At 40.9% G+C, this 24,506-nt stretch overlaps 1 protein-coding gene across 1 annotated transcript in view; it reads right to left on the reverse strand.

The window, feature by feature from the left end:
* cers6 (ceramide synthase 6) overlaps positions 1 to 24,506 on the reverse strand; it is a 31,916-nt gene extending 7,410 nt beyond the window's left edge. Inside the window, exons 1-8 of the mRNA XM_061236194.1 lie at positions 24,175 to 24,506; positions 15,486 to 15,591; positions 14,280 to 14,410; positions 7,608 to 7,665; positions 5,794 to 5,844; positions 5,214 to 5,306; positions 1,608 to 1,736; positions 1,096 to 1,202 (exon numbers count right to left, since the gene is read on the reverse strand). Of these exons, the coding sequence (XP_061092178.1) occupies positions 1,096 to 1,202; positions 1,608 to 1,736; positions 5,214 to 5,306; positions 5,794 to 5,844; positions 7,608 to 7,665; positions 14,280 to 14,410; positions 15,486 to 15,591; positions 24,175 to 24,344 (845 nt within the window). The 5' untranslated portion in view covers positions 24,345 to 24,506. The remainder of the gene's footprint in view (positions 1 to 1,095; positions 1,203 to 1,607; positions 1,737 to 5,213; positions 5,307 to 5,793; positions 5,845 to 7,607; positions 7,666 to 14,279; positions 14,411 to 15,485; positions 15,592 to 24,174) is intronic.

Consider the following 24,506-nt stretch of genomic DNA (forward strand, 5'->3'; position numbering starts at 1 on the left):
CACATCCGCTTTGAACTGTACACGGAATACAAATAACATTGAGGGCAGAAGTGTATTGAGAAAAGTTGAAACTTGTTTACTGGATGGCCTTCCCTGTTACAAAACACTGTCAACACTTCAGTTATACTGAGCTTATTAATTTACTGTACATCGACAAACTGTCTCCAATCCACATTGTTTGTAATTTGGAGAAAGCAATCCACATTCTGAAGCCAAACACCTCCAAGTGAAGATGAGGCCACCAATCCGGTGAAGGTGCAGACGTGCATGGGCCTCGCAACCAGACGGTCAGCTCCACATTTTCAAACCGTAAGTATGCCTGTGTTTAACCTCAGTGCTGTGGTTACCTGGCTTATAAGAAATACTCTGGCTTATAAGAAAGGAGTGTGGTTTAAGACAGAACATACATAGCTTGCACATAGCAAAGTAGACAGCACATGGGCCTCCTGTTGCCAAGCAGAACCTCGAATGAGGATGTACTATACAGTGGATGAGGAAACGGCTGACCATCTGGTTTGTAAACGGAACATCTGTGACCACCTCCTGTTAAGTCAACCATATGGGGATTTTAGAAAAGCGGACATGACACCCCAAACAGTGATCTCTGATTAATGTTATTCTCTTACATTACGGCTCAGTAGAATGGCATTTTCTGAGTCCTGGATACAGGCCTGGATTCACTCAGTTGGATGTGGACAACAACGCCATGTTTGACATTCTCCTCTGCTTCAGCAAGGTATTTCCAACAATCAGCTCCACAGAAGCAAGGCCAGGGAAATGGATTCTAGTTGGACTCAGTTCTGCTGTAACCGTATGCACTCCTCCTTTGCCAAAGTGTGGCTTCAACCAAATTAACCATAACTGTTGCCAGCCAGTCTACTCTATCCAACCACTGCCCCCAGACATCCTGGTTTCACTTCCAACTTGGCCACTGTCCTAATCCTAATCTCCATTTCATTGTAGTTTTAAATGCTGCAGAACTCTATTCAACCCTTCAGTTTAGCAGTTGCTAATGCTATGCCACTTGCAGAACCCTCATACAGGGCTTTTGTAGATAAAAGACATGACGCAATAAAACACACAAACCACACTTACCAAACAGGATACACTCCCAGCCTGGAACTTATAAAAACCAAGGAAAACATGACAAATATGAAGTTGCAGAGCCTTTGGCACTTGGCGTAGTTGGCCATTTTTGCAGCCTGAAAACAGCAAAGAAATGAAGTATTAATAGCTCAGATATATAAAGACAGACTAAGCAAAAAAAAAAAAAAAAAAAAAAAAAAAAAAAAAACCTGTGGATTTTCTGGATGCTAAAGCACCCTACACTAAACTTTCAAAGGGATCTCAATTTTGTTTTATAGAAATGTAGTTCTAATGCTAAGACGATTGTAGCATAACCATCCACCTTTTCAGATTATACTATCAAAATGGAAGTATAATACATTATTGATCAATATTTAATATGTTGGTCTGCAAGGAATGCTACACAACCACACACTTACCTTCTGCACTAGACTTTATTCTACATGGCAGTTTGCGATAGGCAAGTCAACTTGTGAACCCATAGCGGTCCTTGAAAGATGCATACAGCAACCTGTGCTCACCTCCAGCAGAATGTCAGCTGCATCATGGAGGCACATGACCAGAGTGCCCACTCGCGCCATGTTGTTGACGTAGGAGAAGGTGATCAGGGAGATCGTTGCCAGGTGATGTATGACCATGACCAGGAAATCCTGAGGGAGGCAGAAGTATGGAAGCATGAGGAAATATGTGTGAAATATGCTGGGCATTTTCTATTAAGCACATGGCAGACAGAACAGGGTAAATAAGGGATACTACCTACCGCACTCTGAATTTTAAGTTCAAACTAGCCTACGTTTGAACTTCCATTATACTGGTGCAACAGGCAGCTCGACTTTCCACCCCTGCGTGGGTTATATGTGACATCGGCTGCAAACTGAAATGTTATTACCGCCATTTTGACTTTTCTCCCTCAAATTTACAATGTCCAATTCCAGGTGTAGGGGAGTCTCTTCACTGCAACATCCTCTGTTAATTCAGGAGGGCCACACTTGTTTGTTCCCCCAGCTGAGCTGCAACAGCTGAACCATACCAGTACACAGCAGAGCTGATGCAGCTGGCTCAGGCAGACTGGGAAACCGATTACGTTGCCCACACAAACCCACCCTGTCTGGGTGGCTTGTAAGGGTGGGACTCCACCAGCCCCATGAGGATACACCACTGCACTCAACACTAAGAGCCTCAACCTAGTGTGGTTCTCAGGAGCCAAAGCGGTGTATTATGATACTTACACAGTAATTTAGCATGCGTGTTATGTGCGTCCAAGTTTCATTTGTCGGATTTATTCAGCATACTGCTGGTTCCCCCACCCAGTATGAGTTTGTGCACAGTACCTACCATCGTCCAAGATCAGCTATAATTTGATTCCGTACTGAATTTATACAGGTGGACATTTTGTAGAAGCAACTCCGCTGGAGTACTGGAACAGTATCCTTAGACCTGGTCTCTAGCCCTCAGCAGCCTGTCAGCACTTCAAGTACCATGACACACTTGTTTAATTCAGAGTACACTACATTTACAGAATGGAGTGGTGTGACACAGGAGCAGGAACAGGAGGGACAGGAGGAAGAGCATGATGTGAGGTGGAAAAGTTCAAGGAACATACTGGATTTGACACATGGCGCAGATGACCTCTTCAGCACATGAAAAAACTGAAAGAAGATGGAAAAGAAAGGACAGAAATCATGCAAATGGTTAGGGGAGAGGGAGAATGATGGTGTGATTAATGCCACAGCATCACAGGAGGACTGACCGTGCAGGGAGAGGGAAGTGAAGGAAACGATGACAGAGAATGAAGAAGGCATGCGGCAAACATGAGAAAAATGTAACTCTCTTCAGAGCTATATCTTCTATACCTACATCTTCCGAGCAGGGCTACATCTCCAAATAACATGAAAGGACTTCAGAATCTTTAAGCAAAGACTAAGTTCAATATGCGTTCTACACCGCATTGGAGGTCATGGTGCCTCATTACATGCAACTTCAAGATACTGAAGAATGTGGTTAAAACTAAGATGTCTGAGTGTGTGATGGATCCCCATCGTCTGGTGCCCAATCCTGACTGCCAGTGCTTGGCTGGAAGCTCTGCAGGCCTAGGATTGGTGAGGGAGGGAGGACTGTCCTCTGCAAAATCAGGTACCTTTGCTATGCTATGCTATGACTGAAGTTCAGCCAGTGGACTAGAGTGAAAATTAGCGGTGGTTGGCAGGATGCTTATCTAAATTCATAGAACTTTTAGCGATGATGGAGGTCGCTGAAAATGACCAGACATTCAAGATTTTGAGAACTAAAAAGTTGAAGACATTCATTAGAACTACATTTAATGAGTTGAATAACAACATTGACAAATATTAGGTAATTAAATGTTTGCATTTCAAGGTAAAAGGTGAATATATGCAGGCTAGGGAGTGGTCAACAACCTGAGTAAATACTGTAAGATGAGTCAGGTAAGGGTGAATAGGTTAAGAAGAGAATGAAAAAGTATTGTGAGAAATGGCACTGCTAAATAGGAGAGGATGGTAAAGGTTAATAGGATAAAAATGGCTTTACAATAAATTAGCAAGAACAGCCAACATTGGTCATTTCTTTTTTTAAATCTTAGAATGATGTAAAGACTGCATTGTCCTCATGAAAAAGGTAAACACATTAGATGTCCGTTACCATGACAATAAGTTATAAAGTGGTGGAGCGGATACATCGTCTAACTCTGAACTCAAGATAGAACATTCTGAAAAGTAGTCATCAGCAGACATTCTAAAACTTTGGAATTCACTCAGAATGTATCCTGAAAACAAAGCCGTCTTGACTTTTTAATCTGAACTGGCCTTCAATGGATAATGTGCTATACCTACAGTAACACATGTTCTGTCAAGTCTCCCAAGGCTTCACTGTGAAACAAAGTGATGAGCGGATAGTACACTTAATTAGATAATGTAGAGTGATGAACATGGTGATGATTTTATTCCCATGTTCTCGCATGCTAACTAAATGTGCACTTCCTCTAAAGCAGGGATCGGCAACTCACAGTCCACAAGGACCGAGAACTGCAGGTTTTCCACCCTCCCTTTATCTGGAGTCAGGTGTAAAGATCAGTAGCACCAATTACCCATGAGAAAAGACAGAAAAGCCCTGTTCTAAATGATCCCTGTTCAAAATGAATGATCCCTGTTCAAAATGAATGATCCCTGTACAAAATGAATGATCCCTGTTCAAAATGAATGATCCCTGTTCAAAATGAATGATCCCTGTTCAAAATGAATGATCCCTGTCCTAAATGATCCCTGTCCTAAAGCATAGTGCAGCTGCTGCATCATCCCCCTCTGCAGCACACCAGCTGAGGTGCATAGCATTCAGTGCCGCAGGTCTGCACTTATTGTGCAGTTGGCGCAGGCAGACTGTAGGCTGACCAATGACCAGGGCAGTCATCATTGAGATGCCACGGTCGAATATGGGCCACAGTCTGCATTGGCACAGTCAGAGCTTGTTCATATTTGAGCTTGGGTTCATCACTACACCGAATGCCTTTTCTGATGTGACTGGATAATTATCATGCTGTATGTTTTAGACTTTCATACGTCAACATTATAGTGGATAATCATGCCTGGTGTAGATACTAGTTGGTGGCAAACTTGTCAACACTAAGAAGCTGGTGATTTCTGAGAGAGAAATGCCCAGAAGGAATGGGTTTCTCCTTTGAAGAGTGAATGCTTTCTGCATGCAACGGTTGGATGTATACTCAGGTGTTATCAACGAAAACACTGGAAACTTCAATGTTCTTCTACTTAAACATACTGCGCTGTGATTTCTGGTAAAACTCAGCATTATCACCCTTAAAACTGGACCCATGCCCCCAAACCTATTTAAAAAAAAGAAAAGAAAATCAACACAAAGAAAATAATTTGCATTTCTGAGCAGCAAAAGGGAACCATTGCCAGTACAAATGGCCCAGAAGCATCATATTAATTGCGCCGATCATAAATCCCACACAACACGCCAGGCTTCCCCCAAGCCTTCATTCCAGCAACCGGAAACCGTTCTCACACTGTTGCTGCCATGTTATAACATTCACAAAAGCTTCCAGTGACAAGAACAAGAACATTTAGCAAGTGTTAGTGGATACCTAGTCATACCTTCCGTCTGATGTCAGTGAACTGGGAGAATAGTAGAGACAGGTAGAATGACAGCTCCACTATGTAGTAGTAGTGGAGATCCACGGTCAGGGGCTGTGGGAAAATAAAATGAGAGTGGCCTAAATTTAGTATTCCTTCAGCTTCAGTATAAGGATTACATGGAGTACTACGCATGTAAAAGACAGATTGTAATATACAGTTTTTATTGGGATGATATCCCTGAGGACTCCTTAAATAGGAGTAAATTACATGTGTAAATTGTGCATGAAAGCCATAGTCTCCAAAAAGAACATTTAATACAGTCAAATACTGTTTTTGTTAAATATTACAATTCAGCTATGTGGGAATATGAAGAAAAGGTGGTATGTTTCATTCTGGTAGAACAGAATTCTAAATGCTGTTTTAGAAAAACATTGTGATTTTGCACTGAATCCATGAAAAATGAGTGCATATGTAACACTCAAATTAACATAATACAAGTTTAAATTACTTGCACACATTTTTTAAATCTAGTTATTCAGACACTGAAAAACATGGAGCAGGCCTGCAATGCTGGAAATAAAAAGGCAGGATTCCTTACCTGATAAGGGTAGTTGTACCAGCATTCCCTGGTGTTCCAAATCCAGGAGGTCTGTATTGGACCAAGAGAAAAAGAGGAACACTAGTTGATAAAAATTACAATTTACAAATTGGTATCTAGCAGACAAAGTAGCAAGGCAAGGCAGAGTCACATCCAGTATCTTACTGTATTGTATATTACATAATCCCAACCAACTCCACTGTACACCATTTGTGAGGGAAATGCCACAAAGCCCAGCTATATTTATTTTACTCTAGGAATACCTTAAACACCAAGGACAAAGACTTAATTACGAAGGTCTCAAACCCGCACAATTTGTGTTAAGACTATCCTTCTGCGTGACTGTGGTGGTCTTTATAGCCGATTGTCTAAAACACCGATTAGTCATTAAACCACACAACATGAATTACGGTGTCAGACAGCGCTAAATAAGTCAGCCATAAATAGGCGGTTACAGAGATGATTCACATTTTAATAAGAATGCAGCTTTAATTGAAACTGAGCACATCACAGTACTGCGTAAATTTCTGGAAAGCGCTTTCCATCCCCTTTTGTGGCATGTTCTTTCTCAAGTGGTCCGAGCTGTTCATATACAAATTACCATCCTTCAATCTGGGCCGCATGTTGTGCATGTGTTTAACAACTAATCAAAAATCTTTGTTGCAATTCAGAAATGCGATATCTCCATGGCAACCACCCAGATCAAGCACCTGCTACAATCACTGGCAAACCCAAGATGGAGGCAAATGACAGGAGCAGACAATACGGCTTTTCCTTCAGATAATTAATGAGCAGCAGCGTCCTGCCCCGAACATGTATTAATTCAAACGCTTTAAGCTAAAATCTTTAAACACACGGGTGGGAAGGACTTAATCTCAGAAACATGATAAGTAACTTTACAATGGAGTATTATTTGTGAAATACCCTGGATCGGAAAAGTAAATGTTAATTTGTTCTGGCTTTGGCATGTTGGCCCAAACTCTCCCCTGACGTTTAGCGAAATAAAATGTTGGTTACGCGAGACTTGGCAAATTGATCAAATCAAAATGTATCTACCTACTAAATAGGTAAGAGAAATCGTTTTTAAGCGTCATTAATAATAATAAACGCGGAGGAAGAAGAGACTTTGAGGAGAGCGCAGTTTGAGTCTGCTCCAGCTCCAGACCTGCTGCTATTAATAAAACACCCCCAGGAGTCCTGCCCCAGCTACAGGCAGTGGAACCCTTTCACAAAGTGCTCTGTCATGCAACTTTTAAAAGGAGAGATTTATGAATAATAAAAAATAGTCCACAAGCACACAAATATAATAATGAAAGAGAAATATCACAAAAATCACACGTAATCCATTTAACTAATCATTCTGAGTGATAAACAGGTTACCCTGCAACTCTTTTGTCATCAGCTACCTCTTAGCAAGTGATCTGAAAACATTTAATATGAGGGGGTACAAAGCAAAGCAGCCAATACATAGCGGATTTTTCAACTGAACACTCCCTCTGGGTTCTCTCATAGAAATGCCCTCAGCTTCTCCCCAGGGTTTTCCTCCAGTTCATATAAGCAGAGTTCAGCGCACAAATACACCCCATACAATTGCTTTCCCACACTCGGCACATGGTGGTTACCTGCACCTGCATTTCAAAGTCAATTTATTAGCTGTTGCCCATTTACCTGCATCTTGACAGCATAAACAGGCTTATCTGCATTAACAAACAATTGTCATGACAATTATAACACAAAAATGAAGAGATGAAAGAGTGAAGGTGTTCACGTTTCTGTGGGTCCCAGTTTAAGTGAAATAGAGTTCTGCCTGTTACCTTTTTCAGGAAGCGCACTCCATACGTGAATATGTATAGGTGAAACGTGAACCGCCACCTAGAAAGAAAAAAAAAAAAAAGAAAAAAAAAAGAGAACTGTGGTCAGTCACACATCGCAACAATACAGTTTCATTTTGAGAGAGATTTGAGTTCAGACTGTTCCTACGGTGTGCTTGTGCGTGTGAAATGAGGCTTCAGTCAAACTATTAATCAAATGGGATTGGTCTAAATGCTCAATATACCCAGCATGCCTCAAAGGGACTGCCAATATGTGCCTTACATATATAATGCTTCATATAAATGCTTGGAAAATATAATTTTCTATTAAACAAAATTCTGTATGCATAGCATGCTTTCCAATTTCTGGCAGCCACTTAGCATCTACTGTAACTTCAATATAATTTCCACAGGGAATAACCAAACGGAGTGCCCGAAGGCAGCACGAGTATATATTTTTTTATTAATATAAAAATAAATCTTGGGTTATTTATAGTGAGGTAGCGACAAAATGTCCTGTGTTTCTATCAGTGTATAGTTTCACTTTCTCTCCTAGCAGAAAAGTAAGTTGCTTAGCAACTTGGCGGTATTCATGGATCTCAATCGCATGACAAAACTGTTGTGGTCCCCTTATTGATGACCAAATTATGACTGCTCACCGGGTTTGAGAGCGAACTAACTATTACTTCTGCACAAAGATACAAACACAAATGGACATTTTCAGTTCATATGAACCAAGTAACTTTCTACCCCCCTCCTGATTGCTGACAAATTAGCGGATTCTTCTTTAGTTTTTTTAGGCTAGTTTGCTAGATTCAGTGTTTCCACTAGGTTTGCAGGTCATTGAGGGCAGCATGAAGTGCTTCATATGGATAGCTGGGGTAAAGCCATTAACTTTGTTGATGGTGAAATTTAAATTGTGAACTTGGACTGGCCATAATATGCCAACACAGTCATTCATACTTTTATTTATGACGCACAGGTGTCAGGAGCCAGGTGAAAATCACTCAATCACTTGGATCACATTTCTTACCCAATTCTGACATTTGGTCTGAACAACAGCTGAACCGCTTGACCATGCCTGCATGAATGTATGCAATTACTTGCTGCCACATGATTGCTTAAATATTAGCATTAACAAGCTGGTGTAATGGTCTACCTAACAAAGTGCTCAATGAGTGTAGAAATTTGAAAATGTTAAGGATATCTTGAACGGAGTTAGCAACATCTTTTTTGCAACCGTAAAATCATTATGCCATCTTCTGCCCAAGTTTTTCCTGAAATGACACCCCTGACCAGCTCCTAGCGAGGGGAAATGTTTTACATATGACCCGTCTTACAGAAATGAATATCAATGAGTGCAGGATACATGCCACCCTGTTCTGGTCTGCTGAACAGGTCACGATAATCAAATAGTGTTTATGGCAATTTAATGATTATAATAAAGGGTTAAAAGCTTGAAAGAAAGACTAATAAAAACACAACCTGTCATTTCTGGGGAGTACAACCACAGTTTCAATCCGATTACCTGGACCTTTAAGAATTTGAGTACGTATTAGACCAGAAAGCAAATTTCCCAGTCAATACCATGTTTTTATTTGCACCATTTTGTCAATATTATTTAAAAAGTAATTCCTTTGTAGCTCTGCTCCACTGCATGGTGTAAGAACACAGACTGGATTGCAGTGGAGAGGTGCCAAGAATGTGACAGCACTGGTGTGGTATACCGCATCAGACCAGAGGTGGTACAGTCGCTTATCAGTGTTTGTTGTAGCCTGAGGTAATCACCCTGTTCCTGGACTGCAGGACTAAACTGCATGACATTAGCATCGGCACTGCCGACCTCCACCACAGCACTTACATTAACCTACTGCACTAAACGCTACACATTCGGAAAATCTTGTTTCACTGTCTGAATGTGGATTTTTCAGCTTCTGGGGTGATGATAACTGAGCTGAGAAATAGACAGGTGAAACAAAAACAGATTGCCATACAGTATAACCCATTAATGAAAACTGTTTAAAAAGCTGTGGGTGTGCTCTCAAATGCAATAGGGGGCTATCGGGGGCTCTTTCTAGACAGAAAGAGGATGGACTTTTCTGCCATTTAACTAGTAGGGTGCCCTTCTCAGGTTAATTATACTCACAGCACCTGCGTTCTAATTCTGTCTGGACAGAGAGAGGTTCACGCAACAGGGAGCGTCTGAACAGTTTGGCCCAAAGTGACTTTGCAGGTTTCAGTCCAGCATAGATTATCCAACAAGAAGCCCACTCAAGGGACAAACTGTATAACCCTTTCTAAAGCATTGTGCAAATCACTAATTCATAATTGTGATTATGACTGATAATTATGGATGATAATAACAATAATGATGGTTAATTAGACAAGATACGTGGGTTTAACACAGTGGGTTTAAAAAGGAGTTTTATCACACTGGAGAAAACATATTCGTATTAAATGTATGGAATTTTTTAATGAGAGGAACTGCCTGCCTTCAAAGCATTTGAGCTGCTGAGATCCAAATCCTCCTCCTTGTGTTTGGAAAACAAACAGACCAAAATTATGCACTTACTGAAGGGTCAATATTGTTGCTTAGCAACAGTGGAGTCAACTCCTGAAAAATTTGCATTTGAAGTATTGTTGAATCAAAGGCCCTTCCTAAATTATTATGAGGGGTCAGTACTACCTTTCTAATTTGATTTAGAAATATTTATCCAGATTATTACTTTAAAAATAAATAATTCACCATTGCTGACTGGTAAATAACCCCTGACCCATATCACAGCCATGAATATCTGGTTAGTTTCAAGTCTAGAGTGGACAAATGTGTACCATTAGGGTTTCTTTGCAAGTGTTGTGCTGGCACACACTTAAAGTAAAATGGAAATGTTCCAAGTACTTAAAAGAGCCAGGCTTACTCATATATGCATATTTACAGAAATTGCTGACTCACCATTACACCACAGAATTAAAAGGTTTTTAAATGTGTACTAAAGGGGTTTCATAGCATTTGAGTTTTAGTATATTTACATTTTACATTTTAGTCATTTGGCAGACGCTTTTAATCCAAAGCGACTTACAAGTGCATAGGTTCTACCACAAGTCAAAGCATCACATCCAGAACTAGGAAAATACACCTGGACTGCTGTTCTAAACATATAGTGGTCATCATAAGTGCAATCTTTTTATTTTATTTTTTTATTTTTTTGGGGGGGGGGGGGGGGTTAGACAGGGATAGGGGTATCAGAAGGGGGGGGCGGGGTAAATCAGGAGGGAGGACTAAGGTAGAGTTGGTATATGTTTTTGGTATATGGTATGGTATGGTATATGGTATGGTATGGTATATGTATATGTTTTTGATTGGCTCAGACAGAGTTTATGTGCAGGATATTTTAGATGTTTTTGATGACCTGTGGCTTTATAATGGCTGGTATAGGGGCATTCGCAAGTTTGTGGTTTAAAGCAAGAAAATGGATGTTACTCCAAAGTAGCTTAGTACATTGCACACAAAATGAGTCTGGGCAAAATCAAGAAGGAAAAAAAAAAACAAAAAAAAAAAAAAACATACATTCCACTGAAAGAATATTTAGTCCAAGAAGTGAACTATCCTTTTAAACCACATTCTTTCTGGTATACAGTACAGGGGCTTTTATGGCTATGGTATTCAAGTCCCCAGAAATGTCACCCTTTTGTTTTTTCTGTTCTTGTTCATTATCCATGTTCTATGAGGAAGCCCCTCCCCTCCTCTGCACTCAAGCACCACTGTAAGACCAGACCACAGTACAAAAGACTGTACTTCCAAAACTACAGAAACGTTGTCTGGGCCAGTTTATTCTGAACACATACACATTCATTTCCTTAATGTGTCCCGACTGCAGAAGTGACAGAAACAGCAGAATTGGAGCGGAGTGTACATTGGGCTCATTCCAATGACTTATTCATCACCTCCTTACCTTCCTTGCTCCTAGCTTCACCCATCGGGGAAGCTGGAAGAGGAGGTAAAGACGAGGAAATACCCGTGGCAGATGGGGAGAAGTGGATCCACAGGTTGATGATTTATACGTCACGCATTCCGAAAGAATACATGCTCATGTTTTCTTGCTCAAGAAATCTTCGGGGGCCTCCTACAGTAGCACTGGCTTCTAGTTCCTAGAAGGCCCTGCTGAAAACAGCTGGTAGCTGGCATTTCAAGCTGGTCATAGCTGGATTTTACACCAGGGGGAGCATTTAGCGGACTGGAATTTCCTTCAGGGCGGATGCAACCTGCACGTTCCATCTCCCTTAACAGACGGATGTGACCTGCATGTTACATCTCCCTTAACAGACGGATGTGACCTGCATGTTACATCTCCCTTAACAGATGGATGTGACCTGCACATTACATCTCCCTTAACAGACGGATGCAACGCCAACATTGTATTTGATCATTATGACCGCTTTTCACATGACCGCTGAAATGCATTTGGATTCCTAAGCCTTTCTATGGGTTTTCTATAGGGTGCCTTAGTCCATAATGGCTTAAAAACAGTGGACCGTGATCATTTTCCACGTCAGGCAAGGAACAAGAAGAGACGAGGTGAAAAATAAGGAATTGCAATGTGCCCATTTTACTCATTTTAGGATTCCCATTCTCCCATTGACGATAGGTGCAGGGTAGAGCTATAGGGAGGAAAGTGTCCACTACAGCAGAGTGTATCCTTCTCCACTCTGGTGGAAAGGAGGAGGCATTTCTTTCAGAGTTTTGACGATCACTACAGCGTCCTTGTGTAGCTGCTCATACACAATGCAGCCTCAGAAGGGTGATTAACGCCTACACGGCGTGCCGTCGTGCCGCGTTTTCAGTGCCGTTAAGTGATACATCTGTGTGGAGGAGGAAATAACTTCTGATTTCAGACAGGAATAGCAACGGACTTCCAGCAATGTGCAGACATCGCGAACGATACAGGGACCAGACCTGGTTGAAATACGCAATTGTTCTGGATTCACGTACCTTTCTACACTTTACTGTGCTTGTCTGATGTATCAGCACTTATGAAACACTCAAAAAGTTGCCTTCTTGTTGGCTCAACTGCACCAGGCAAGATCAATCAAGCGCAGGAAAGTACGAGACAATTACGTATTTGACCCAGAACGGACAGGGCCCTCATCTGGGCTGCAAGCTGGCATTAAAGCTGCAGCGCAGAATGTCTTCTGCCACATCAACTTCTACATTATGACTAGAGCTCCTCTTTAAGACACGTTTACAATGACAGTGCCACAGGAGAAACTACGGCCATCACGTGGGGGCCCCCACACATCAAAATGTGTCAAAAAAGTAGACTGCTTCAGCTCGACTGCTGAAAATAAACCTCTGGCCCACTGCTTCTTCCGTCAGTCCCTGACAGGCTGAGCAGATGCTGGGGACTCGTTTACACTGTATCCTCTTGGAATTCATCCTACATGCGAGTGTACGATCGTTTCCTCAAATCCTCCCTACAAACCATTTATGGAACGTCCATATCTAGGAATATGTGCTCCTAAATCCTTCCTGGACATAGCTTTGTTAAATGGTAAATGGTAAATGGTTGGCATTTAAATAGCGCCTTTATCCAAAGCACTGTACAATTGATGCTTCTCATTCACCCATTCACACACACACTGACGGCGATTGGCTGCCATGCAAGGCGCCAACCAGCTCGTCAGGAGCTTGCTAAAGGACACTTCGACACAGCCCGGGCGGGGGATCGAACCGGCAACCCTCCGACTGCTCTTACTGCCTGAGTCATGTCGCCCTTTGTTCCAATTGTTTAGTTTCAATGGAGTTGTTATTGACAGCCATCAAAACAGGTCTTCTGTTGCTCACTCTTAATATGCTGTAGCTCCAAACGATATGATGTTTCGATAGATAAACTATTATGATGATGTACATTTAGATGTGCTTTGATTTTAAGTCTCAAAACTAAATGTATTATGGTTTGTTTTTGTTTCATTATTGCAGAAAAGCATGCACATTTTTTCATTTTTATAAATTAAACAGTATTGTACATTTGAGCAGACCCATTTGCCAGATGACTGATACAGCCCCCATTACACCTACACAGGGCAAATACAAAAAAATATATATATAAAAAATAATGAACCCACAACCTCTGTGCAACAGATTGTGTTCTTCCTTATAAAATCCAAGCACTGCACTCCGACTTTGGTTCGGCATTATGTTGCAGTTTTGAACCAACAAAAAAGGAAAAAAAAAAAAATGTTTTAAGTGTGCAGGCAGCAGGCTCAGTCAAAATCACCATCTCTGTGCTGACTTTTACCACTCCATGGACAACTGTGACTACAATATTCTCCAACAGCAACTCAACATGTGCTCGTTTTATTTTAAGCATAGACCATTCACACATTTCCTATACTTCACTCCATTTCAAGGCTAATTTCTTTGGTTCCTGAAGAGCAGCACCACATTAAGTTTAAAAGAACTTGCCTCTAAAGGTAGTACTGACCTCTCCATTAACAGTCACTGGACAGAAACGCTTGGCTGAACTAGAATAAGGCATCGTTTCACCGTGCAATACATTAAGGGGCTAATGTTCGCGCTAACCGTTTTGACTCCTCACAGTAGTGCACAACGTCAAGTTTGCCCAGACAGACGATGTCTCAGGACTGATAGGGTCACGTGGACCAAGGTTCTCTCACATGCTCTCGCAGAAGCGGGTCAGGGTGCTGGGTTTCTCCTGGTTCCGACGCTGACGGAACCAACGCTGGATGGTCCGCACATCCCAGTCCAGTTGCTTGGACAGACCCTCTAACCGCTTCTCGTCCGGGTGCTGGAAGTGGAGGAACAGCTCTCAGCAAAGTCAGCCATTGTTTGCGAGCTGAGAATTTGAAGGTTCTATCTGCATTCTGAGAGTTTGAGATATTGATCTTTCAAAGATTCCAAAGTGAATGAGCTCCAAGCAGATAGGACATTAAAAACAGTATTTTCACCTAAAACTTTACACATTTAATGCCATATAAACAGTATTTATGACACCAACTCATGGGGGGGGGGGGGGGGGGAGTTAGAACTTCTAATTCCCAGCTCACGAGTTGGGAACATGGTTAACATGGCATTGTGCAGACAGGTAATTTCAGACTTCTAACGGTCAAGAGAGGAATAGCAGCAACAAACACCGTCAAACCACAACACTGTTTATCCCTCCCCCTTCTCTGGCGTTTCAGTGCTGATGCTGAAACGCCATTGGCTGTGGCAATTAGAACCAATGAGCTTGAATTATTGCACTTATACATTGTTCTGGTACAGAGTGTCGGCCCGTCAACTGTATATTTGAAACCCGAATTTAAGGACTATAAACACAGGCAGAGGGTGAGTCAGCATGTCAGTGAGCCTTTTTTCAATGACAGGAAGGGACTTAAAACATTGTTACAAGACCATTGTAACACAAAAATCTTACCTATTGTACCTTTAAAGGCCACCGCTGCACTACTCTACCCTAGGTAACAACTGAAAATAGAACACATTTAAGGTACGCGATTCTGCTGCTTTTATTGTGCTGCAAACACAAGCACTAAACCAGCTTGTATTATTGCGGTTGCCTTCTGAAACCTACAGTGAGTGCTCTCAGATGAGTCGGTGGAAGGCAGGTTGCTCTATATGCGAGTGTGAACATTTGTCAAAGAAACTTGCTCCTCCGTTGTGCTAAAAATAACCCTTTTGCGTCAGCAGACAGAGCTGCAGAAAAAGGCATAGAGATGTGTGCAGGCCTCACACACTGACCTCACACACTCAATTGCCTACAATCGGCACTCCGATTGCCGACTGCTCTCAAAGAATTCATTAATACCGTCATTAAATCCGGAGCGATGAGTACCATTATGGAATAAGGGATATTTTTGTCTTACCTTGGTAATAGCGGTGAAGACCTTCTCCAGAATTGCATTGGGCTGAGCCTTTTGGGGCCCGTTGGCTTGTATCTTTAGGCCCAAGGCACAAGGCCTCGCAATGAACCTGCAAGCAATGAAAAACAGAACGTTGGTCCTCATATCCCTTTCCCCCCTTCAGTGTGGCTTTTCAACAAATCTGCCAAATATGAGGTTTTATTTGACAAACTTGGATGTAGCACAGCAGCGTTTCTGACTAGTTTCTAAAGAAGCCCTCTGGGTTTTCTTAAACCCAGTGCCGAGCAGCAATGCCGGTCCTTTCAGCAGAACAGCAGCTTAAGTTGTGTATAACCGAGGCGGTGAAGACCCACAAATTCAAGCCTTTTCAATTCATATCACGATTCCATTATCCCAAGATGAATACAGGAGTTGTCAGTATGGAAATGACAAGAGCTCCTGGTTTAAGGTTAGCATAATTTGTATCCAAAAGAATTGTATGAAATATTGTATTCGGGTAGGAAACATGAAGCGAAACATTAATCAACGAGTGCAATGAAGAGGTTTAAAAATGAAAACATTTGTATTACAATTGAGTGCGTTAAAACAACATTTGTCCATTATCTACTGGGAGACCATAATCCTTAACCACGCACAGTACATAAGCCTACATTACAAAAATAATTGCCAACATACTACTGCAAGTGTCATAGGCATAACATCATTCTATGATGTCAATGTTTTTTTTTAGCAGAACTTCGGTTATTCTCATGAATATTTTGGTTGTCTATCATTGCTTTAATTGCTTTAAGCACTCATATGTGACATTTGGGGAGGAAGGATTTAGAGAGGGTAAACATGAATGAAATCTTTTGTTTTGGTACTTCGTGCACTGCACTTTCACTGCTACAGGGCTTATTGCCTCACTCTTGTAGAAAAGAAGAAAACACAACATTGACAGCTTCAGCCTGACATGGACAGCAAGGGAGAAATTAAGGCCAAATCATTTTTATCTACTACACATTACATTTCTGAAGTGAATAATGCTGACAATTTGACACACAGGAAATGTCAACGTATTGGCACAATGAAAAGAGTATGAGCGGGAGAGTTCTCTTAAATCTAATTTAGCTCAGAAACAAAGGATATAAACTTATTGCACAATAAAAATCAGTAACACCATATCAGACCCCCACTACAGTTTAATATATGCTGTCCTACATGTGGTAGACCAGTGCCTCGCCAATACTGGGAAGTTGATTAATTAATGCTCAATCATGCAGAGAATTCATACTTTACTCAACTTGTTTAACTCACTGAACTGCAAATGGTCAATACAATGTAGAGTATGCAGTCATGACTGCTAAACGGATTTAAATCATACCCTCGCAGAACAGAGTTGCATGCTTAAGACACAGAACAAGGTAATATAATATAAGCGTCAAGGTGGGGAACTATGGTTTCATTTTATAAATCAGAAAATTGACAGCCTATATCAAGATCATATCCAATTCCATTAAATTACCCAACATACTCTGGGGAATGTTACAACAGGCGTACACGAGAGACAATTCAGGCTTTCGGAACTGCATGTTAGCTTCTGTGCTTAATTATTTCAAAGGAGCAGTTCACCCAAACATTTAATTACAAGTATGTTTTCACTTACCCAGAGTACTTTTACCATCCAGGTCGTTTTGCTGAGATGTGAATCATTTTCGAGATTTGACGATACTGTTCACCAGGACCTCTCTGGGTCTCATCTTTCATGCACATCAATGCGCTGACTATTTACAATAGAACAACTCAACAGGAAAGTCTTTCCAAATACTGCATACCGACACTTACGCACGGAAATTAACAGACCTCAAAAAATGCACATTTTAGTCAAGAAGCAGTTAACTATCCGCGTCAGCATACGCAAGTTTCCATTCCAAGCACTTCACCCAGAATATTGGTGTGCTATTGGAGTTTTTCCAAATATAAATTGTTCACTATAAATTGGCACTGTGATGAGCATGAAAGATGGATCCTGGAGAGGTCCATTAGACCATAGAGAACTGCATCCAAAAAGTCGTCAAATATCGAAAATTACTCACATCTCAGCGAAACCATCTGGGTGGTTAGATAGTACTCTGGGTAAGTGAAAACATACTTTAATTTCATTTTTAGGTGAACTGCCAAAAAAATAATCAAAATCATTCATTTCACAATTTTGATTAAGCCATGAGCCGAAAACTTAACGAGAAAAAAACTGATTCAGATTAAGGTCCAGAACCACTGAGCCCACTTCACCAAATCCACACAGAACATTGGGCAAAATTTACAAAGGCTTTTGTGCCGATTTTCAGGTGCACATATGATGCATTCTGCCCAGGAAATATGCGTCGTATGTATCAACCTGGCGCACGGGGCTGGAAGCGCATCGACGCAAGATGCGCTTCTCTCCTTAATGCAAATGCATTTAAGGGTGGATCATGCAAATAAAGGCCGGAGATGTTATAAGTGTGGCCGATTATGTTTTCGGTTGAATTTATTAAAGTTCACACAATTAATGAGAGTCAATTTCTGCAAGAAATTTACCCGCCTCTAAAGAGCAGACCGAGGTGCAAGGAGACCAAGGTGTAGGCTCCGAAGATGCACTGAAATAATCTTTCCCAAGAGGAAGAAATCGTAAAACAGATTAATAATAAATATTAAATAATGCTTGCTGCCAAAATTTGTCCCAGTAAGCCCTGGTGCTTTATGGTTTGCCACTAATTTGACTTGGATTATAGCAAAATGCCAGTGTTGATGCAACCAGTATAGTTATATTTTCAGACCCCTCACAGTGTAATGTTCATCCTGACATCATGGTCATGATACAGTACGTATATACACGTCATACTGACTGAGCACTTTATTAGGTAGACCTGCACACCAGATTGTTAATGCAAATACTAAATCAGCTAATCATGTGGCAGAAACTAAATGCATGAAAGCATGCAGATATGGTCAAGAGGTTTAGTTGTTTTTCAGACCAAATTTCAGATTGGGAAAGAAATTTGATTTAAGTGACATTGACTGTGGAATTATTGTTGGTGCCAGACAGGATGGTTTGAATATCTCAGAACCTGCTGATCTCCTGGGACTTTGACAAACAACAGTCTCTAGAGTTTGCAGAGAATGGTGCAAGCAAAAAAAAAACCAAAAAAAAAAAAAAAAAAACCACTGCCTTCTTCATGACAGAGGTCAGAGGAGAAGGGCCAGACAAGTCAAAGCAGACAGGAAGGTGGCAGTAACGCAACTAACCACACATTACAACAGTGGAATGCGGAAGAACGTCTCTGAACACACAACACCCCAAACCTCTTAAGTGGAAGACCAATAAGTCTAAAAAAATAAGTCTGCATTGTGAATAGTTAAAAAAGTTCTGTAATTTAAAAACAGAATCACAGATTTTCATAACGTTTTAAATTAGTCCAGGCTGTTGAACGTGTGCTCTTTTCCGCTGTAACGGTCTGAGACAGAGGAACCACCGTACGAGAGAGAGCACTGTATGAGGGAGCTGCATTTGGGCGAGCTGCAAGCCAAGCTGAAAACCAAAACCTTAACGCTTCTTTGCCTTTATTATTAGTTCATTATTTTTACCCCGATCCCGTGAGGGTGAAAGAAGACTTTCTTTGTCTTTGTTTCACTCGCTCTCTCCCTCCTTCGCTCCGTATTACCAATAAAATGCAGGCCGGAATTTCTATATCACCCTGTGTACAGCTCATCCATCCTCTCAGGGGTCTGTCACGGCATGTCACACTTAAATCTTCAAAAGATGCTGTGCATTCAAGTAGTAATTTTTTTATTTATTTTGCAAGAACTGCTACCTTCTTTTGTGCTTTCCTTTAGTACAGGCCAGGGGTGCCTGGTATCTTATGAAAAAAGTGTCTGCGCAGGTTTTTTGTTTTTAGCTCAGAAAATAGAATCCATTCATATTCCAATGTGGTTCAATGTGGATTACAAAAGATGAAATATTAATGGCAAGAAAAATATATTGCCACATAATTGTTTATTTACCCATTTACTTTCAAAAATAGAATGAGGCATTAAAAGTCTTTAGTCTTAAATCCGTATATATTTTTGTGTAGCCTACTCATTATCATATGGTCATAAATAAAATCTTTTGACAAAAGAAGATCGTGTCTAGGTTAAGCAACATGGCAGCCAGACAAAAGATGTCTTTCTGCTGACAGAAAAAGTGTTTCCCCCGCTTGAATCATATGATACGAACCAAAGCACAGCTGCCGAGGCTCTGAAACTCCCCAGCCCAAACTGCCAAAACAACGAGAGACAGGACATGAATACGGAATCATTTCAGTGCATCAAAAAATAAATAAATTAATTAGAAACATGAATGGCCTTCCATGCTTGACAGGTTCATCAGTAAAGTTGCTCCATAATGATTGCTACCGAATTTTTAAAAAAATACTGAATTTTTGTTGCCAGTCCTGAAGCATAACTTTAAATCATCGAAAACAATTGAAGTGTCAATTGAACATTCATTTAAGAATTTATTTAATGTTTTGAGTAGACAGCAGTCAATGCATTTTGCCATTACATTAACAGTAGTTCTGATGCTGCGTGTGAAAATGTTGCAGCCCTAAAACTGCTGTGATTGAAATTGTTTTTACAATTCTACACTGAATGCATTTCACAGAAATGCGCTAAAATCAAGTATCGATTGGTTCACATTCCTTTTAAAAACATGCCTGTGTGAAACGTTTCTTTTCACAAATGAACTTGTTCCATTCATTTGAATACACACTGCCTCGAAAGATATAATTTACCATAAGAATAAAACCCTTCAGATGCTATTCTTAAGAGTGGGTAGCACCATGTTCCATTGTTGTGAGTGATTATAGTTTAAAGATGGGGGAGGTACTTCTTACTTATAAAGATTAATACCATCTTTACCTTTTTCTCTGACACCAGCTGAGGTTTGTGTTGTACTGAAATAGACCCAGGGGCATTTCCTTTGCAAGGTCTTACACATAATACACAAAAATCAACAAATTAGGTATTGTGGAAGGATGCATGACAGGTTTTGAATACGTTCTCACTCAATGTTGGCTCTAAAAGGAAATAAAGATCAATTGTAGCAGAATGTAGATCTGCTTGGTAAACTTTGAGTCTTAGCTGGTTGGGCCCAGTTAAATATACAAAAGCTATACATGCCCAGCATTACACCAGCAAGCTAGCTAACCAGAGGTACTCATGCTTGCAGAGATGCAAGACCACTACCCAGCATGTTTTGTCTGCCACACCTGTCATCAGGGCTGTATTCATCAGAAAAACATAACAATGTGTTTTAGAAACAAGTTCCTATTTTATACCAGTCTTCATTTTTAGAGCCTCTACTAACTATTTGAAAGAGAGCAAGCACAAGATCAATCATCTCCTCCATGCAATGTCAAGCAGTACTTCTTATACCACAACTGGCCAGGCTTGCACAAAGGTGTGCTAGAAGATGACACATGTAGCTTCAGAGGTGTACTTTCCCCATCTACCCGGCTAGAGAGCAATGAGATGCAGAAGACTGTGCCCTGCCTAAGCCTGCACAACACTGCCACCAAAGTGAGTCACCAGCCAGCCACCAGCCACATTTGGCACTGGAATGTTTGGGATACGATCCCAGACCTTGGGTCCATCCACTAGAACAAGAATGACGCTTTAACCAGGGCAGCCACCCAGAATCCTCTTTTCATCGTCTACCGAGAACATTACAGTGGCTTCTGTTGGGCTACTAGGATGATTTATACAGTTTGGTGCACTTTTACCCCTTAGGATTCCCAATCTGGCAACCCTTTCCCATTTTTGTATTGTGTTCCATTTTGAGGCTTTATGACTCCAGAAGTGAGCATCACAGAGACTTGGAAGGGTTCAAATTAAAGAAGACACACACCATTTACAATACCAACTTTATACCTAAATTATGAATAACTACATTTAGTGCTATAAATATAAAACAATGCAGGCACAAATTAAGTTGTTCATGCAATGAAATGCAACGAGTCGATGAGTCACAAACCAGTAGGATAAAAATAAAATTCCCTGGAATCATATACTCCTTCACCACAAGTTTGCAAAAAGCGAGGGTGATATATGGAACTACTAAAGGTCTATAGATGCAAACGTATGCAGTGTACCCTGGTGTGCCTTAGTATCTCCAAATGTAAATTGTGCATTGCTGTAAATCATAAAATAGTCATACACTTTACTACAAATTTACAACTACACTTTACACTGTTCTGACTCAAGAAACTCACTTAAGCATCATTTACAAGTGGAAATTATTGTCTTTTCATCAGCGTAGTCTTAAAATATATAGGGGTTGAAAATCTAAAACCCCTGAAAATAAAATGCATTTTGTCCATTATAAACCACGATGAAATATGCATATCACACTGAAAAAGAATGTCAAAGAAATGTGACACTGTGGTACACATACTTGTAAGTTTTCTGTTCTCTGAACAATGTATTATTTTTTGGGAGCAGATTTCAACAAAGCATGCCACTATGAGGATGCTTGCTAGCAGTGCTCCTACAGGCTACTCACAGCTTTTATTGCATTGCACCTCATCAACCAATCATGTGGCAGCAACTCAATGCACAAAAGCATGCAGATATGGTCAATAGGTTCAGCTGTTCTGGCCAAACATCAGAAAGGGGAAGAAATGAGATCCAAGTGTCTAACAATGTGGAATGATTGTTGATGCCAGGTTTAAGAATCTCTGAAACTGCTCATCTCCTGGGATTTTCACACACAGTCAGTCTCTAGAGTTTACAAAGAATAGTGCAAAAAAACAAAATATCCAGCGAGTGTCAGTTTTGTTAGCAAAAACAACCTGTTCATGAGAGGTCAGTGGAGAATGGCTAGACTGGTTCAGGCTGACAGGAAAGAGCATCTCTGAATGCACAACACATCAAAACTTGAAGTGGATGGGCTACAGGAGCAGAAGACCACACTGGGCTCCACTCATGTCAGCTAAGAACGCTACAGTGGGCAAGGGCTCACCAAAACTGGTCAGCTGAAGATTGGAAAAACATTGCCAGATCAATCTCGATTTCTGCAGCAACATGCAGATGTTAGGGTCAGAATTTGGCATAAACATGAATCCATGGATCCATCTTGTCTTGTGCCAAAGGTTCAGGCAGGTGGTGGTAGTGTAATGGTGGGAGGGGGTGGGGGGTATTTGGATATTTCTTTGGCACACATTAGGCCCCAAAATACAAATTGACCACTACGCTATGGTACATGACGGGGACCCGCAAGGTCGGTTGTTCGAATCCCGTTGAAACCGCATAAATATTAGCAGGACTAGAGGCAGGAAAATTCAGAATGACAATATCATGACGCAGAAGTTAAGGGTTCAGCACAAAATAACCCAAATTTGGAGCATTATTGTGTAGCTGTGTGAAGTTTCTTTTACATAAGGGTGAGAGGGTACTGAAGTGCTTGGATTAGCTAATACTTGGAAGGGCTGAAAGGATATGGTCGTTGAGTTCATTTCTGTAGGTAACTCTGAAGAGTGCCAGACTCTGTGGTGTATATGCCATACCAGGGCATAACTTGGCAGATGGCATACCTGTCATCCAACATGATAAACGTTCTGGCGAATGAAATTGCAAGGAATCAAATTAAATGCATCGGAGTTGAATTCCTCCGTAATTGGACCGAAGTAACTTCTATTACGCCATGTGATGGTCTTATTTTCATTTTTTCATCGAATCAAAAACATTTAAATGAAATTGGTGCTGAAATAATCAAATCTGCCGTCAGTGAATAAATCAATCATTTCATTCAATTAAAAAAATGATATCCGATTTTTTTTACTCTCACCACTTGAGAAAACGACCTCCCTCCCCATAAACTCAAGTATCGACTCCCAGGAGGCAGGCCCAAGTCGTTCCGGCAGCTTCGTTTGAAATAACCGATGAAAAAAAAACGACATTTACATGTTTTTTGTTTTTTTGTTTCTGTTTTTTCAACAAACAAAAAAATCGCACTGTTTAGGGATATGGAGACAATGAACATAAGACAGTACGGTCTGTAAATCATGCCCAAATAGTCTAGCCTTATCATTACCATGCGTCTCCACGAAAGCAAACCAGCACCCTGTGACTACAGTGTACGTCTGGCACGTTTGGACGGGCCTCTTCAGTCAGAAAAAGTGTACGGTTTACATCGTGATGCGCACATGCGGTAGGCTACTTTAGCCATCTGTAACAAAAATGACATAAAATCCGTAAAGTGCAGTCCTGGCAAAAACATGAAACAAATAAGCCGCTTTCGCCTCCTAGTGACAGCTGCAATTCATAACCAGGATGCTAGGCCAGCTGCTTATTATGATGAAAATGATTCCGGTAACAATATTAAAATAAAAGTCTCATCATTTGCACTGTTAGTACCTTTTCAAAACATTGCAACGATTGCATGCGCCCTTCAAAAACATCGTCGTGAATATATGTTAGTAATTCCAAGATAAAACATGGATCACCGTCGTAAAATTGATTCCATTTCATTGTCTGGATATGCTGCCCTATATGAGGTACCACTTCATAAAAATAATGTACACTTTGGAACACTGTTTTTAAGCAGAAGACATTTTCCCTAAGAAGTTGATTCAGCATCCTTACCCACGTTTGCACAGTTGGGCCGTAGTAATGCAAAGTTCAATACACTTACCTTTCGAAAACCAGCCGTATCATGAATATGCAAAATGCCAAAGGTAACGCCAGATACAAATCCTCGGCTTGCGGAAAGGTTGCCTCATCAGTGTTTTTTAAGTCTGCCCAGGTTACATTATGAGGGAGCCAGAACCTCTCGTTCCAAAACCAAGCCAAAATACCTGCCATTTCTGTTTTTTTATGCACTATCGTCTCTGCTCTGCCTGTGTCTCGCCGTATTCGCTTGCAGTGGCGGATGCTAGCTAGCTAAGTTACAATGGTCTATGACGGGTGATCTTTGCAGGTCTGTCCGCGTGATGGGATCAGGTTTGGCACCGCCCGTTGGATTCC

This window comes from Conger conger, chromosome 3 (assembly GCF_963514075.1).
Source record: "Conger conger chromosome 3, fConCon1.1, whole genome shotgun sequence".
Lineage (NCBI taxonomy): Eukaryota > Metazoa > Chordata > Actinopteri > Anguilliformes > Congridae > Conger > Conger conger.